The 19,003-nt window shown below is 46.4% G+C and overlaps 1 protein-coding gene across 1 annotated transcript in view; it reads right to left on the reverse strand.

The window, feature by feature from the left end:
- The window catches only part of LOC134932399 (tubulin alpha-8 chain-like), a 53,669-nt gene extending 38,844 nt beyond the window's left edge, over positions 1–14,825 (reverse strand). Inside the window, exons 1-2 of the mRNA XM_063926770.1 lie at positions 14,599–14,825; positions 12,465–12,675 (exon numbers count right to left, since the gene is read on the reverse strand). Coding sequence (XP_063782840.1) covers positions 12,465–12,675; positions 14,599–14,601 — 214 coding nt within the window. The 5' untranslated portion in view covers positions 14,602–14,825. The remainder of the gene's footprint in view (positions 1–12,464; positions 12,676–14,598) is intronic.
- Between the last annotated feature and the right edge of the window lie 4,178 nt (positions 14,826–19,003).

Consider the following 19,003-nt stretch of genomic DNA (forward strand, 5'->3'; position numbering starts at 1 on the left):
ATCCAGTTTTAATATCCACATGGACCGGCACCCCTTGAGTGACTATCACTCCTTAGTGGGTAGTGTGTTAAATCAAACAGATTGTTGGGTATGCTCTCAAGTACCTCAAGGTCATAGCAAATCAGGACTAGTACCATTTCCTTTAACGGTAGGGGAGGTACTTGAGCTAAAGGGTGGGAGACCGGTGGACAGGAGGTTTAATATCTCCAGTCCTCCTAGTTTGAAGATCCACCAATATCATGTGGATAGATCCCTAATATGTTTTAACATTTCCAATCCCCGAAAGCCGGGAAATTGGGAAGTGTCATGGAGTAACCAAACCATGACCTTTTCATATAGAGCAGATAGAATGCCGACAGATACAGAGCTTATATGCCACATAGCCAGTAGAGAAAAATCTTTCCGATATAGGTATACCCTAGGAAGTAGGATTACGAGAGTTGGAGAGGTATCACCAGGATACTGTGCACATATCGTACAAACTGATACGTGTACCAGACAGATGGGAGAATTAGGGTTAGGAGATTTCACATGGAAGATGTGTAATATGGTTATGTCCTACTCCGTCCCATATGTTCTCCCCGATGATGCATATTTCATATGCGGGAGGAAGGCGTATAAGTGGCTTGCCCCAAACTCTGAAGGATTGTGTTATATTGGAAAAGTACTGCCTGAGGTAATGACTGTATCACATGCCAAAATGAAAGATATACACCGTGGTGCCCAAGCTCCTTATACTCATACTCATTACGAGCACGTAGTTAAACGGCACCTGATAGAAAGAACAGAGCATCCGGCCTCTGACATGATCCATGAATCCACCGGGATTCAGTTTCTACTTGCGTTAGACATCACTCGCACCGCCAGAGGAGTGTTGAATTATAAATACATATCTGCGCTCGCAAATTTGTTAGACAATATCACAGAAATGTATGACAACACTTTTAGGTATACTGGAAGGGAGCTTCAAGCTTATAAAACAGAACTGGTTCAGCATAGAATGGTTCTTAATTATCTCACAGCAGTAACAGGTGGATATTGTGTCACACTGGCAACGCAGTACGGCGTGAAATGCTGCACATATATAACGAATAGTACCGAGGATCCGGTCGAGGTCATAGACCAAAAGATGGACGATATTCTCCAATTAAAGTGGGAATTTCGCAGGAGACACAATCTCACCCTTGCTGCTGTGGGTAATGAGCTGACTGGTTGGGTGTCATGGTTGAACCCGCGAAATTGGTTCTCTGGTTTAGGAGAATGGGCTCAAGGAGTCATAATGGATGTAGGGAAGTTTCTCCTATGTATCTTAGGTGTTGTCATAACGATTGGCTTGATATTTAGATGCGGTCAGGCTTTAATGAAGTGCAAACGTAGTACCAGGGTAATGAGTCTAAGGAGTGAGGAAATTGTAATTCCAATGGATTTGATTTATGACCCAACGGTAGAGACAATGATGTGATGAAAATGCGATTATACGGTCCGTTTCTTATACCTGTTTTTCCAAGGTAAAAAGACCCACTTTGGACGAGGAATTTGATGACCCTGTATACAGACAACTGATGGATTAAAGAAGAAGTTTTGACAACCTTATACACAGATATTTGATGAACTATGCCATAGACCCCCAGTTTCCCTAGAAATTTTAAAATTACGCTAGCCCAACACTTTTGTAAGTCTATGGACATTGACAAAGCTTTTTGCCCACACCTTTTGGCAAAAGCCCAAAGAAGACTGCATTCAACAGACACCAGACAAGACTTCAACCGACAAATGTTCATTAACCTGACATAGAATACCACTGCATTTACCATAATTGTGTCTTATCTTCATCTCTACAACCTTCAGGTAAAAGCACACACATAGGCGACAGGGAATACCGGCACAGATATCAGCATTCACATATTCCCCCATTCATGTATCATCAACTAAAATGTGCTCCCCCATTTTGTTGCAACCAAAAGCCGAAGAGAGCTCGGTAAAGTTTGACAGCCCATCCACAGACCCGTACCACGGGATAAGAAGGAATTCGAATGTATACTTCGCAATACCTCGAAGCTTGATCTAAAACACGTACGGCACGATGATACATGACCCCCCAAAACATGGATTCATACACACATGCTTCTGCTATCTCACTAGGTCATACCCTTTTCCTACCTTCTCCTCTCCTCCCTTACCCAATCATGGAAATGTATTTACACTTGACATATATTTTTCTCGTTTTGAAATGTTTTAGGAAGTGGCAGTTATTGTTGACTGCCAAAGGGTGGACTGTCAAAGTCAGAAAAATATCACTATGCACACTACCATATTTGCACCTCATACATGTCCGCTCTGCGCATGCGTACGCTCTCCCGTGCGTGCGCATACCCGCTGTTACGTGCACCCGCAGGCGCACGGGATGTGCATTTACGGTAGAGTTTATGTGTGCGTAGCGTGCGACTCAATCGTTACATATTTTAACCATATAATGTATTTTGTAGATCATGGTCCCTTTGATAGATTCTGAAAGTTTAGTTAATGTAGCATGTTCATGGACAGAGAGATCCCTCTTTGTCTGATACAAAGGGTCAGACAAGGATTATACAGTGGTGTTTAGTATCCATCGGAAGAGTATTTAACTAGCAATATTCCGGTGTTGGTTTGAAGCGGATTAATCGCTCGTGCGAATAGTTATGGACATAAGAAGTTTATGTCCATTTACTATTATTTGCACTTACTTATCCATGCGGCGGGAAACCTAGTTTCCCACCCACCTGAGCAGTTGGAAGTAGACACAGCCCACCTGTATGAATCAACCTATGACCTTTTGTTATAATGCGAAGACGAATTCCTGTGTCCAATGAACAATAAGATTGTAGGGACCATTGAATTGTATTGTGTGGGGCATAAATAGACAAGCCGATCATATCCAGCTCTCACTCTTCAACGGTTCTCATTGCTGATAATCGGGAGCTGGATATCCAGAGGCGCATGCGATCGTTCCCCTTGTGCGTAAGTTTTCTCCGCAATCATATTGTCTTTCTTGTTATTGTGAGCCATATCTCTCTCTCTCTCTTCTCTTTATCTCTCGTTTCTCTTATCTTGTTATAGTACTGCTATTGTATTTCATGTGTAGTTATCTGGTTAGGTAATCTATGTTATATTGGTAGTGTATGACTTGTATTGTATTATTCTTTTTGAACGTTCATTCATTTCCTTAAAAGGCGTTAGACCCTTAGACCGGTATTGTGTGTTCATTATATTGCAGTGGGTAATAGGAGCGTCTCTATCGCTCAAACAGCTTTAGTGTAAACCCGCTTACACAGTGTTGGATTTTCACCTTATCACTACAAAAGGGTTTACAGTATAAGAATAACATTTCTGTGTGTTACATTCAAGGTCTACTGATTGTTATCTTGTGAGCATCTGCGCCGCTCGTGATCTCCTCGTGGTCTCGAGCGTCCGCTACGCTGATAGCGTAGCATTACGGTAGTCGCTCACCTATAGTGTGCCCGATACCAACAGCGTATTCTCGCGAGCGTTTGTGTCGCTCGAGCGGCTCGCTCCCGATACAGCGTCCGCTACGCTAAGAGCGTACCCTTACGGTACCTCGTGCCCCGGTTGCGTACAGTGTTTCTTAACCTCTGTATAGTGTGTTATATAGGATAAATATTTGGCTTTATCTAGTCGGCAGCCTATAGCGTGCCTGCCTGTGATCCCTTGGCCGTAAACGAACGTGACGCTCGAGCGTCTCGACTACGGCTAAGCGATTGTTACGCAACGTGCGTACCCTTACGGTATACCATACGTAAATAGCGTACTGTGTTCTTAGACCTCTTAAAGGGTTTTAAGTAAGATAAATATTTAGCTTTATCAGGATCTATTAGCCTGCAGTAAGTTACTGTGGGCAACTGAATTCCCACTAAGGCGCAATGGAATAAGCAAGAGCTTTAGAAGCGTTATTGTTATTACTACAGTGGCATGGTGGGTGAACATTTTAATAAGTGGTATCATTATAATCCAGGAAGTGTTTGCCAAAATATGAGTCTGAGGGGTAATTTTGTGCTCCTTGATAGCTTCACATAAATATATGGTCCACCTGTGGCAGGCTATAGACTTTGTAGGTTATTTTGCTACAGATAAACGCTTATATATAATTATTGTCATATCCTCTCGACAGAGAGGATCAGACACTTCAGTATTCAATTTGTGGGCATTTCCCACAGGTTTTTGCCCGTTTTCGACAATGCCGATATGACTTTTTTTTTTTAAAGTCAGATCAGCATTGTCGAAAACGCCCATAAATCCAACAAAATATGGGAATCCGTGGCTAATCCACCGATCCACGCGTTTTCCGACAAGTCAGAATTCCCTAATTGTCGGAAAAACGGCACTGGACTTAAAAAGGTCTAATCCAGATTCGACCTAAAAAAAGTCGGAAAGTGCCGTTTTTTCTGACAATTCTGGAATTCCAACAATAATTGGAAGTTTGGGACAATATAGATGAGACTCTAAATTAATGCTAGTCATGGAGTTTAGAGAAACCCATGAAACTATTGTTTTTTTTTGTTTTTTGTTTTTTTTGCATTTAACTCCCTTTCCATGCAGGTGTACAAGTCATAAGGCTAGGGCCACACAAAGCGACCAAGCGGGTCCCGCTGAACGGGACCAGCTTGGCCGGGAGGGGGGTTGTGTGCGCACAGGAATCCTGTTCTGTGGGACAGCGCAGAACATGATCCGGCCAGTGACACACGTGATTTCAATGGAACACATACATTGAAATGTATGTGTTCACATTGAAATCCCGCTGCCATCCGGCGTGGTTCGATCCGGCGGCTGCAGGACTGCCGCACGTGTGGGCGACTGCATAGGTGCCCATTTGCAGTCTCCTTCTGGCCGCTATGTGTGGCGCTACCCTAAGACAGCACTTCCTTTGGTGCCATCACTGTTTAAATGGCTCCCACTCTCAATCTCCTTATACAGGTATCTATTGTTTGGAGAACTCAAGGGCCCAAGGTACCTGAAGCAGCTTCTGACCCCATACTGCCCCACTCGATTACTGCGATCTGTAGATGAAGGACTTTTCGCAGTACCTAGAATCTCCTGTAATTCATCTGGGGTCGAGCTTTTAGTCATGCGGCTCCGACTCTATGGAACTCACTTCCCCGCACAGTGCGAGAGGCCCCAACTGTAGAATCCTTCAAAAGTAGACTCGAGACTTTCCTGTTTACTCAAGTATTTCCATAATGTCCCTTTTAGTATCTCCATGCTTCTGTATTTTATGAAAATGTACTTCATTATTTTCTGTACTATATTATGCTATGTATCTGTTAAGCGCCTTGAGTCCTATTGGAGAAAGAGCACTATATAATAATAATAATAATAATAATAATAATAATAATAATAATAATAATAATATTACTCCTCATTATACTGGAACTCCAGACAAATTGAATCTCTCTACTGTAGAGACCAAGCCTCTGACTGTATTGGTCTCTGCACAGTACAATTTCTCTTCTTCTGTATAAATATTCTAAATATTTTAACAGATGAAGAGTGAAATTCCGCTGTTCTACATTCTTTGTTTCTCAGTGTATTTTTTTTTTTGTTTTTGTTTTTTATTTAATTTTTATGGACAAATAATCTAAACTTTTCCACCTTCCTTTTTCCATATGCAATTATCAATTTAGCAAACCCGTGTTAGATAACATGTGTTCTCTCTATCCACTGAGCAGGGGCAAAACTCCCAGAGCAATGAAGACCCCTTCCTCCGTGCTACAAGCCCTGAAGGGGCACCTCCATGTACAGCAGCACCTGTGTAGTTCACAGCAGGATGCAAGTGTGCTCTTCCAATGGAGCTCTGCGGCGCACCTGCTGCTGATGCAGAGTAAATCGGTTATGTCCCAGTAGCCATGCTAACACCTGCAATAGGGGACAGGACGGCTCCCATCTGGTACTGCTCAGCCTGCGTTGCAGTAAGCAACGGTGCACCTGCCACTAGACTGTGAGGTGGGACCAGTCGGTGAATGCCGATGCTGCAGACAGCCGAATCTCGCGAGTTTGACCCGACCCACTGGCCGTTAGCACACTGCGTAGCTGGAGCCCTGCCAATTCACTGCGGGCTCTGGTCCCTGTAGACTGTCTGAGAGGGCGACCTATATAATTCGGTAAACTGGGTTATATATACACACATATTAGCTATACATATATGCGCACATTCACACACCATATATGGTTTTCCCTTTTTTTAATCGAGGGGGCAAACTCCAACTTGCCTCCTGGGTGACTGGGATGAATTTACAGCCCTGTCAGTGAGTACTTTAAATATTCCACCCTGCTAAATTATACTTTTTTTCCCCCCAGCATTTGGACATAACTCCAGGTGCCCCAATAGCCTCTTAAAATGCCAACTTGTGTACCCCCAAAAATAGTGTCACCATGATGCAGAACTGTGTGCTTTGCACACAAATAAGCACAGTACCAGGAAGTGGCATATACGCCATCAGGGTGATTTTCTGCACATTAATAAGAAGAAAAAGGTCTACACTATTATCACTGTTTCGCAGCGGATATTTTCACTATTAATGAAAATATCCCCTCTATGTACGTAGGAAAACCCACAAGAACAGCAGTAGTGATAACCATGAGTTACTTCCGAGCCATCGTGATAATAATGGGAACTATGATCTGTAGTGCTAATTAGCATTCTGCAGGAGATTTCTATGAATCTCTTGCATTATGCCAATAGTACATAGCCATAAAACTATGCAGAAACTTCAGTTTCTACATAATTTTATGGGGGAAAAAAAATAAGAATTTACTTACCGATAATTCTATTTCTCGTAGTCCGTAGTGGATGCTGGGAACTCCGTAAGGACCATGGGGAATAGCGGCTCCGCAGGAGACTGGGCACAAAAGTAAAGCTTTAGGACTACCTGGTGTGCACTGGCTCCTCCCCCTATGACCCTCCTCCAAGCCTCAGTTAGGATACTGTGCCCGGACGAGCGTACACAATAAGGAAGGATTTATGAATCCCGGGTAAGACTCATACCAGCCACACCAATCACACCGTACAACCTGTGATCTGAACCCAGTTAACAGCATGATAACAGAGGAGCCTCTGGATAGATGGCTCACAACAACAATAACCCGATTTAGTTAACAATAACTATGTACAAGTATTGCAGACAATCCGCACTTGGGATGGGCGCCCAGCATCCAGTACGGACTACGAGAAATAGAATTATCGGTAAGTAAATTCTTATTTTCTCTGACGTCCTAGTGGATGCTGGGAACTCCGTAAGGACCATGGGGATTATACCAAAGCTCCCAAACGGGCGGGAGAGTGCGGATAACTCTGCAGCACCGAATGAGAGAACTCCAGGTCCTCCTCAGCCAGGGTATCAAATTTGTAGAATTTAGCAAACGTGTTTGCCCCTGACCAAATAGCTGCTCGGCAAAGTTGTAAAGCCGAGACCCCTCGGGCAGCCGCCCAAGATGAGCCCACCTTCCTTGTGGAATGGGCTTTTACAGATTTTGGCTGTGGCAGGCCTGCCACAGAATGTGCAAGCTGAATTGTATTACAAATCCAACGAGCAATAGTCTGCTTAGAAGCAGGAGCACCCAGCTTGTTGGGTGCATACAGGATAAACAGCGAGTCAGATTTTCTGACTCCAGCCGTCCTGGAAACATATATTTTCAGGGCCCTGACTATGTCCAACAAACTTGGAGTCCTCCAAGTCACTAGTAGCCGCAGGTACCACAATAGGTTGGTTCAGATGAAACGCTGAAACCACCTTAGGGAGAAAATGAGGACGAGTCCTCAATTCCGCCCTGTCTGAATGGAAGATCAGATAAGGGCTTTTACAGGATAAAGCCGCCAATTCTGACACGCGCCTGGCCGAGGCCAGGGCCAACAGCATGACCACTTTCCATGTGAGATATTTTAACTCCACAGATTCAAGTGGTTCAAACCATTGTGACTTTAGGAACCCCAAAACTACATTGAGATCCCAAGGTGCCACTGGAAGCACAAAAGGAGGCTGTATATGCAGTACCCCTTTTACAAACGTCTGAACTTCAGGAACTGAAGCTAGTTCTTTCTGGAAGAAAATTGAGAGGGCCGAAATTTGAACCTTAATGGACCCCAATTTTAGGCCCATAGACACTCCTGTTTGCAGGAATCGACCTAGTTGAAATTCCTCCATCGGGGCCTTACTGGCCTCGCACCACGCAACATATTTTCGCCTAATGCGGTGATAATGCTTTGCGGTTACATCCTTCCTGGCTTTGATCAGGGTAGGGATGACTTCATCCGGAAAGCCTTTTTCCTTCAGGATCCGGCGTTCAACCGCCCTGCCGTCAAACGCAGCCGCGGTAAGTCTTGGAATAGATAGGGTCCTTGATGGAGCAGGTCCCTTCTTAGAGGTAGAGGCCACGGGTCCTCCGTGAGCATCTCTTGAAGTTCCGGGTACCAAGTCCTTCTTGGCCAATCCGGAGCCACGAGTATAGTTCTTACTCCCCTCCGTCTTATAATTCTCAATACTTTTGGTAAGAGAGGAAGAGGAGGGAACACATACACTGACTGGTACACCCACAGCTATTGCCTGAGGGTCCCTTGACCTGGCGCAATACCTGTCCAATTTTTTGTTTAGGCGGGACGCCATCATGTCCAACGGTTTACAATCATGTGGAAGACTTCTGCTGAGGAAGTCTGTTTCCCAGTTGTCCACTCCCGGAATGAACACTGCTGACAATGCTATCACATGATTTTCCGCCCAGCGAAAAATCCTTGCAGCTTCTGCCATTGCCCTCCTGCTTCTTGTGCCGCCCTGTCTGTCTACGTGGGCGACTGCCGTGATGTTGTCCGACTGGATCAGCACCGGCTGACCTTGAAGCAGAGGTCTTGCTTGGCTTAGGGCATTGTAAATGGCCCTTAGCTCCAAGATATTTATGTGAAGTGATGTCTCCAGGCTTGACCACAAGCCCTGGAAATTTCTTCCCTGTGTGACTGCTCCCCAGCCTCGCAGGCTGGCATCCGTGGTCACCAGGACCCAGTCCTGAATGCCGAATCTGCGCCCTCTAGAAGATGAGCACTCTGCAACCACCACAGGAGAGACACCCTTGTCTTTGGTGACAGGGTTATCCGCTGATGCATCCGAGGATGCGATCCGGACCACTTTTCCAGCAGGTCCCACTGGAAAGTTCTTGCGTGGAATCTGACGAATGGAATTGCTTCGTAGGAAGCCACCATTTTTCCCAGGACCCTTGTGCACTGCTGCACTGACACTTGACCTGGTTTTAGGAGGTTTCTGACTAGTTCGGATAACTCCCTGGCTTTCTCCTCCTGGAGAAACACCTTTTTCTGGACTGTGTCCAGGATCATCCTTCGGAATAGAAGACGTGTCGTCGGGATCAGCTGCGATTTTGGAATATTAAGAATCCAACCGTGCTGCCGCAACACTACTTGAGATAGTGCTACCCCGACTACCAACCGTTCCCTGGATCTTGCCCTTATCCGGAGATCGTCCAAGTAAGGGATAATTAAAACTCCCTTCCTTCGAAGGAGTATCATCATTTCGGCCATTACTTTGGTAAAGACCCGGGGTGCCGTGGACAAACCAAACGGCAGCGTCTGAAACTGATAGTGACAGTTCTGTACCACAAACCTGAGGTACCCTTGGTGAGAAGTGTAAATTGGGACATGGAGATAAGCATCCTTGATGTCCAGAGACACCATATAATCCCCTTCTTCCAGGTTTGCCATCACCGCTCTGAGTGACTCCATCTTGAATTTGAACCTTTGTATGTAAGTGTTCAAGGATTTCAGATTTAAATTAGGTCTCACCGAGCCGTCCGGCTTCGGTACCACAAACAGCGTGGAATAATACCCCTTTCCCTGTTGTAGGAGGGGTACCTTGATTATCACCTGCTGGGAATACAGCTTGTGAATGGCTTCCCATACCGCCTCCCTGTCGGAGGGAGACGTCGGTAAAGCAGACTTTAGGAAAACGGCGAAGGGGAGACGTCTCGAATTCCAATTTGTACCCCTGAGATACCACCTGAAGGATCCAGGGGTCCACCTGTGAGTGAGCCCACTGCACGCTGAAATTTTTGAGACGGGCCCCCACCGTGCCTGAGTCCGCTTGTAAAGCCCCAGCGTCATGCTGAGGACTTGGCAGAAAACGGGAGAGGGCTTCTGTTCCTGGGAACTGGCTGTTTGCTGCAGCCTTTTTCCTCTCCCTCTGCCACGGGGCAGAAATGAGGAGCCTTTTGCCCGCTTGCCCTTATGGGGCCCAAAGGACTGCGCCTGATAATACGGCGTCTTCTTATGTTGAGAGGCTACCTGGGGTAAAAATGTGGATTTCCCAGCCGTTGCCGTGGCCACCAGGTCTGTTAGACCTACCCCAAATAACTCCTCCCTTTTATAAGGCGATACTTCCATATGCCTTTTGGAATCAGCATCACCTGACCACTGTCTTGTCCATAACCCTCTTCTGGCAGAAATGGACAGCGCACTTACTCTTGATGCCAGTCGGCAAATATCCCTCTGTGCATCACGCATATATAGAAATGCATCTTTAAAATGCTCTATAGTCAGTAATATACTGTCCCTATCTAGGGTATCAATATTGTCAGTCAGGGAATCCGACCAAGCCACCCCAGCACTGCACATCCAGGCTGAGGCGATTGCTGGTCGCAGTATCACACCCGTGTGAGTGTATATACATTTTAGGATATTTTACGGCTTTCTGTCAGCAGGTTCCTTAAGGGCGGCCGTATCCGGGGACGGTAGTGCCACCTGTTTAGACAAGCGTGTGAGCGCTTTATTCACCCTAGGGGGTGTTTCCCAACGTGCCCTATCCTCTGGCGGGAAGGGGTATGATGCTAATAACTTTTTAGGAATTAACAGTTTTTATCGGGGGAAACCCACGCATCATCACACACTTCATTTAATTCCTCAGATGCAGGAAAAACTACAGGCAGTTTTTTCTCACCCAACATAATACCCTTTTTAGTGGTATTGGTATTATCAGAAATGTGTAAAAACATTTTCCATAGCCTCAATCATGTAACGTATGGCCCTACTGGAAGTCACATTCGTCTCTTAATCGTCGACACTGGAGTCAGTATCCGTGTCGGCGTCTGTATCTGCCATCTGCGGTAACGGGCGTTTTAGAGCCCCTGATGGCTTATGAGACACCTGGACAGGCACAGGCTGAGTCGCCGGCTGTCTCATGTCATCAATCTTTTGTAAAGAGCTGACACTGTCACATAATTCCTTCCATAAGCTCATCCACTCAGGTGTCGACTCCCTAGGGGGTGACATCTCTGTTACAGGCAATTGCTCCGCCTCCACCTCATTTTCCTCCTCATACATGTCGACACAACATACCGACACACAGCACACACACAGGGAATGCTCTGATAGAGGACAGGACCCCACTAGCCCTTTGGGGAGACAGAGGGAGAGTATGCCAGCACACACCAGAGCGCTATATATATATATATATATATATATATATATATATATACAGGGATAACCTTATATAAGTGTTTTTCCCCTTATAGCTGCTGTATTGTTATACTGCGCCTAATTAGTGCCCCCCTCTCTTTTTTAACCCCTTTCTGTAGTGTAGTAACTGCAGGGGAGAGCCAGGGAGCTTCCCTCCAACGGAGCTGTGAGAGAAAATGGCGCCAGTGTGCTGAGGAGATAGGCTCCGCCCCCTTCTCGGCGGCCTTTTCTCCCGTTTTTCTGTGGAATCTGGCAGGGGTTAAAATTCATCCATATAGCCCTGGGGGTTATATGTGATGTATTTTCGCCAGCCAAGGTGTTTTTATTGCTGCTCGGGGCGCCCCCCCCTAGCACCCTGCACCCTCAGTGACCGAAGTGTGAAGTGTGCTGAGGAGCAATGGCGCACAGCTGCAGTGCTGTGCGCTACCTTGGTGAAGACAGGATGTCTTCTGCCGCCGATTTTCCGGACCTCTTCTTGCTTCTGGCTCTGTAAGGGGGCCGGCGGCGCGGCTCTGGGACCGGACTCCGAGGCTGGGCCTGTGTTCGGTCCCTCTGGAGCTAATGGTGTCCAGTAGCCTAAGAAGCCCAATCCACTCTGCACGCAGGTGAGTTCGCTTCTTCTCCCCTTAGTCCCTCGATGCAGTGAGCCTGTTGCCAGCAGGTCTCACTGAAAATAAAAAACCTAAAACTAAACTTTCACTAAGAAGCTCAGGAGAGGCCCTAGTGTGCACCCTTCTCGGCCGGGCACAAAAATCTAACTGAGGCTTGGAGGAGGGTCATAGGGGGAGGAGCCAGTGCACACCAGGTAGTCCTAAAGCTTTACTTTTGTGCCCAGTCTCCTGCGGAGCCGCTATTCCCCATGGTCCTTACGGAGTTCCCAGCATCCACTAGGACGTCAGAGAAATGCTTGATACATAGGCCCCTTAGAAACAGCTCTACATATTCAGGAGGTCATTCTTCTTACCAATTACTGAAGGTTCCAGGTCTATGAACACAGCTCTGGGTATACATTTTCCCGATTCAGTCTGTGTAAAGAAAGTTTCTCCAGATGAATCATCTTTATCAGCTACAATGGTTCCATCTAGTTGTATGCCATGTTCCAGGCAATACAGCTCCCAGCAGGCACCACCAATCTGCACTCCAGCTTGACCAATGTGAACAGATATGCATTCCCTCTGCAAAGAACAGAATACAATTAGGATGAATATAAACAGTCGGGGGGGGGGGGGGGGGGGGGGGAGGGGTTACAAGTAAGGTTTTATTTTATTTTTATGATCAAAATAGTCAATTACGGCAGTGTAGGTTAGAACAGTGGTTCTCAAACTGTGTGCTGTGGCACCCTGGGATATCTCAGGATACTTGCAGGGGTGCCCTGGGTTGGTGGTCGAGGACCAATTAAAATTATTTATGGTCAATGTAATAGACAAAACCAGTGCTGGTGGCTGTCAATCATAACATATGTGGACAAACAGAAGCAAATCTTGTCCTTCACCACATAACTGAACCTAGGAGGACCTATAAAACAGAATTTACTTAATGTAATATTTCTTTCTAAATTTCTCAATTAGAAACTTTTGGCCTAGGGGGGCCCGTGAAAAGAAATTGATACTGTAGGACATCTTGATTCAAAAAAAGTTTGAGAACCACTGGTTTAGCCTATTTTAAAGTGCAAGGGTAAATTTATTTAAGCAGCCAATTAAACCCATACAAAGCACGTGGAGAACAAAACAAGTATACAACTACACTAAGAAGTTGGCATCACATACAATCATGACACCAGCACTGTTATTAAAACAACAAGACAATGTGACCCCAATTAATATAGGTCTGTTTTTGGTTTGGTTTTTTTAAAGTGCAACTGCAAACTCAACTATAGCCACTAAGAATGTAAAACCAGACACGATATTGCTCAACTGTGGCTTATTACGGTTCTCAATTTTGCATGTAGGATGACCATATAAACCTATACCTAAGTTTATCATGCTATACCTTTAAACCAGTGATGGGGAACCTTTGGCACTCCAGCTGTTGTTGAACTACACATCCCAGCATGCCCTGCTACAGTCTTAGCATGGCTAAATAGCATAACTGTAGCAGGGCATGCTGGGATGTGTAGTTCAAATACAGCTGGAGTGTCAAAGGTTCCCCATCACTGCTTTAAACCGAGACGCTCATGGTTTACACAGGTTCTGTGGCTGATAAAACAAGGTGAAATGCAGGCTTGAATTCAGCCAGCCACAGAACCTGTGTAATTCATTGGTGTCCCGGTTTAAACTTTAAAGGGATAGTATGGTAAGCCTACCTATACACATTGTTTGTGGCTGCACTAAAGTCAAATCTTTAAATATACACTGCAAGCTTGTAAAACAAAAATCAGTAATCACGTATAGGAACATAGTATTGTAGCAGGTGTAATTCCAGTAGGGGTGGATTTACACAGGCTGTCTAGGAACCTTGCTTACATAGAGATACACAGTATACATTTTGTTTCACTTTAATGGAACTAAACCGAAATATGACAACTCCACAAGGAGAGTCATAAAGAACTGGCAATTTCATAGATCATCACACTTTCTAGTTACTCACAGTAAAAGTTAAATATTCTCAATGCTTATATTATAAACAGGAGAATCACCACAGCCATATGTAGGAATATAGATGCCGACATATTTAAATCTATTTTACGGATAATTTGTTGAAACAGTTCATGAAAGCAGGTTAGCTCTAGCTCTGCATTAGTGCACTGTAATCCTAATCTGGGGAGTTTTACTAAACTTCATTATCAGAGGAAAATGGTTTTACCTGCTCTTATAAATATTAAATGTTAGAGAAAATAGGAGGAGGGGGATTACAATATAGAGTGGGTTGTGTGACATACCCAGGTAAAAAGAAAATTGTATAATTATTTTAATTTATATGAAATGTAGGAACAATTCTACAGGTATATCTGTAAAACCTGGGAATCCCACAGAACAGGAGGCTGATGTGACAACTACGCAATAATTGCAACTGAAGCAAACAACAGTGCTTACAATTCAATAGTCCATGGGCATCCAAGCAATTTCCATTAATATATGCCTGTATTGGAAGTTACTCACCATGGTATAAATTTTTCAGTAGAAGACTTCGCAGATAATTCCTTCATAGATCTAGTTTATGACAATTGATCCATTATGGTTACTATTTGCAACACAACCTTAAACTAAAGAATCTATTGGTGATTCTAAATCCAGTCACAGTGAGTAAACCCTTTGACACAGTTTCTCAATTCTATTCCTGAAGTACTACAACAGGACACAGCCTTGTGATTCCTTAATCATGTACATCTGGATTACTTTATTTGACTGGCTCTGAATTCTGTCACACCTGTTTAAGTAGAGTGAACTCTATAGCTTGGTACACACTTTAACCACTTAACTGACAAACATTTTTCCCAAAAAGCGCTCAGAAATTGTCAGGTTTTTTTTATGGTTGAATTCTGTTAAGAACATTTAAATAACGATTGTCAAAAGATACTTTCTTAATAAAAAAAAATTATTTACATTGGGGGGAGAACCAGGAAGCAGAAGGACCGTCTGAATGACGATTTTTGTCTGTTTTTAAATGTTTGGGAGCAAATGATCAATTGTCATTTACTCCCATATACTGTATTATCAGATTTTAATTTCAACCAGCCGTTGGACAGAAAATCTTAAAGTGTGTACCCAGCTAATCATGCATGATCTGTTGGGGGTACCAAAGTTTGTAAATGATGACATTGTTAACCCAGCTAAAATCATCAGGTGTAACCATTTCGATAAACTCACATGTGTGTCCCAAGAATTTTTCTAATTCCTTGTTTGCAAATAAGGGAAAATATGAAGCCAAAATCAGGAATTTATTGAGCTTAGAAACAAGGGCTGTAAATGTGCACATCCAATCAGCATTGGCTGAGGCGATTTTTCAAATATTTGAGAAAGATGCAGTGGTGAAGTTGTCCGTAGCAACCAATTGACTTTTTGCTATCATTTATCAAGCACATTCTAAAAAATGACAGGACTAGTAGTTGATTAGTTGCTACGGGCAACATCTCCATTTTTTATTATCTTGGAGGTTTGAAACATCTCCCCTTTGGCCGGTATAGAGCAGCAGTTTCTCAAATTCAGTCCTTGTGGAACACTAACAGTGCATATTTTCAAGGTACAATTAAGTACTACCTGTAAATCTATTGTGTTACGGGGCCGCACATCGTTGGTGCATACACACTGTGCGATATGAACAATCTCGATCAGTAATGAACGAGAAATCGGTTCATATCGCAGTGTGTATGCACAGGTATATCTGTAAAACCTGTGCTCCAGCTAGATCAGGGATAGGGAACCTTCGGCCCTCCAGCTGTTGTTGAACTACACATACCAGCATGCCCTGCAACAGTTGTAGCATGGCCAAATAACAAAACTGTAGCAAAGCATGCTGGTATGTGTAGTTCAACAACAGCTGAGGGCCAAAGGTTCCCCACCCCTGAGCTAGATGATCTGGAAAACATGCACTGTTAGGATGGAAACACACTATAAGATTATCTGTTTAATCTGCCTAGTTGGAATAAAAATCTGGTAATGTCTGGGAGCAAATGACAATCAACCATTTGCTCCTAAAAAGTGGAAAATCAGAGTTTGATTTAGACCTCATGGGGCCTTAGGCAGGATATCGGTTTGGTGCCCCCCAAAACCCAAACCCCTTAACTAACCCTAGGACCCAAACCACTGCATCAACCTAATACCTATCTGTAATACCCTAACCCCTAATACACTAACCCTAAATTAGATATTATGACTAAATTACCTTAGAAGGAATCATACATAGGCTTACCATACTACCCTTTTTAAACGGGACACTCATGAATTACACAGGTTCTGTGGCTGACCAGGTGAAAAGCAGACTTGAAGCCAGCCACAGAACCTGTGTTATTCATTAGTCTCCCGGTTTAAAGGGATTGTATGGTAAGCTTAAGGGCCCTACACACCTGCCGATGTGTGCGGGCGATATGAACTATCTCATTCAGTAATGAACGAGAAATCGTTCATATCACTCAGTGTGTATGCACCGACGATGAACGATGTGTGGCCCCACGGTTGTTCATTGTTGGTTCTCCGTCACTTTGCAATGTAAGTCAATTTGGACGATGATCGATCATCATTCAGATCGATCATCATCAAAATCGAATGTATCGGCAAGTGTGTAGGGTCCTTTAGTCTTACAGGCATTTACACCTGCAATCACCACTGACATCAACACACAGCCTCCAACGGTACCGTTTTAGCCAGTACAGTTTGTTTGTTTGTTTGTTTGTTTGTTTGTTTGTATTATGGTGTGTATGGCAAACAACCCTGTACCATTTTGTACCAGGTTCTGGTGAGGCATCCGGATTTCTTAGCAGTGCTGCACAGGTGTGATACGCATTAGCGGTGGTCACATGACCAACATTGGCATCCCTGACAATGAGAATGCTGACAGGACACGGGGTAATTTACTTTACATGGGAACTTTGCCACTCTGCAGCTCCCAAACCGTTACCTCAATCTCATTTTTCTATTCGACTGGCACATCTACATGGTAAGACCTTTATTTTGATACCTCAACCATCTTTTTATGTTCAGCTGTTCTCTCAAAACAGGTCTCACAGCACAAAAAAAACCTAATAGAATCTCCTATATAATAGCCTTGTGACCCTGTGCCTGGCCCTCTAACGCTGGGCGGAGTCACAGCGATGGGCGGAGTCACATATCTGACCAATTATATAGGAGAAGGAGAGACACCCAGGCCAGGATTCACTGTCTCTGGTGTCCCAGCATAGCTTCAGCCACGGGACACTAAGGCACAGCGCTCTCCCTGTCCGGCGGTCTGCCCCGGGCACAGCTCTCCAGGCGCAGCCCCTCTCTGCACCATGCTACAAGGGGGACTGCTCAGCTGTGTGACCCGGGGATCAGGGCCGGTGGTGGAGCAGAGCACGCTGCGGCTGGCTGGGGAAGTGACGGGCTCGGGGGATGCTGGGCCACTGTTTCTCCTGACGGAGACGCCGGGGAGTGGAGGAGGCAGCGGCGGCGCTGAACGTGCAGCTGCTGCTGCTGTGGGAGATATACTGCAGCAGTGTGGGGAAGTGACAGGCCATGGGAATGCCGGGCCGCAGCACAGCCACAAGTGGTGAGTGTGGACAGGCGTGCTGTCTGTATATGTCCATGCTGTACAGACCAGTATGTGTGTGCATATGTGCAATGCATGCTGTGTGCATAGGACCCCTTCCCCCACCTGCAGCAACCCCCGTAACTGCCCATCCACCACCTGCGGCACCTCCTGACCCCCTGCCCCATCTGCCACACCACCGCACCTGACCCTCTGTCACCCGCACCACTCATGCTTCTCCTCCCCACACGGCACCTCCCCCCCCCCTTCCCCCACCCATGGCATGCACGCACCACCACACCTGCCCCTCCACCATCCGCAGCACCTCCGGCCCACCTCCCTCATCCACCACACTCCCGCAACCAGCCCCTTCTCCACCGGCAGCGCCTTCGGAACCCCTCCGCCATCCCCAACAGTCCTGCATCTGCCCCTCCCCCACCCGCCACACCCCCTCCCCTCCACCATTCGCACCGCCTCCGGACCCCCTCCCCCATTCGCAGCCCCCCCCAGCACCTCCCGACCCCCACACCCATCCGTGCACCCCCTCCCCCATATCAACCCCCTCCACCCGTAGCATCTACAGACACCCTCCTCTACACCGCAGCAACCCCCGCACCCGTACCTTCCCCCTCCCCCACCACCCCCACAACCGTTCCTCCCCTACTGCCCTCAAACCCAGTCCCCCACCCGCGGCAACCCCCGCAACTGCCCCTTCACCACCCGCAGCACCTCCTCACCTCCTCCCCCATCCGGCACACCACCGCACCTTCCCCTCTCCCACCCGCACCACCCATGCTTCTCCCCCCACACTACACCTCCCAACCCCCTCCCCCACCCATGGCATGCATGCACCCCTGCACCTGCCCCTACACCACCCGCAGCACCTCCGGGCCCCCTCCACCACCCCCGCAACCAGCCCCTTCTCCACCCGCAGCACCTTTGAAACCCCTCCCCCATCCCCAACAGCCCTGCACCTGCCTTTCCCCCACCTGCCACACCCCATCCCCTCCACTGTTCGCACTGCCTCCAGATCCCCTCCCCATTCGTGACCCCCGCACCTCCCGACCCCCTCACCCAACTGCGCACCCTCCCCATATCAACCCCCTTCACCCGTAGCATCTACAGACACCCTCCCCCACACCGCAGCAACCCTTGCACCCATCCCTTCCCCACCCGCGCCACCCACCCCCACAACCACCCCTCCCTTACCACCCTTGGACTCCGTCCCCCACCCGCTGCAACCCCCGCAACCACCCCTCCACCACCTGTGGCGCCTCCGGACCCCATCCGCAACACCTTCGCACCTGTCCCTCTCCCACCCACCGCACCCATTCTCCTCCCCCC

This window comes from Pseudophryne corroboree, chromosome 6, assembly GCF_028390025.1.
Source record: "Pseudophryne corroboree isolate aPseCor3 chromosome 6, aPseCor3.hap2, whole genome shotgun sequence".
Classification (NCBI taxonomy): domain Eukaryota; kingdom Metazoa; phylum Chordata; class Amphibia; order Anura; family Myobatrachidae; genus Pseudophryne; species Pseudophryne corroboree.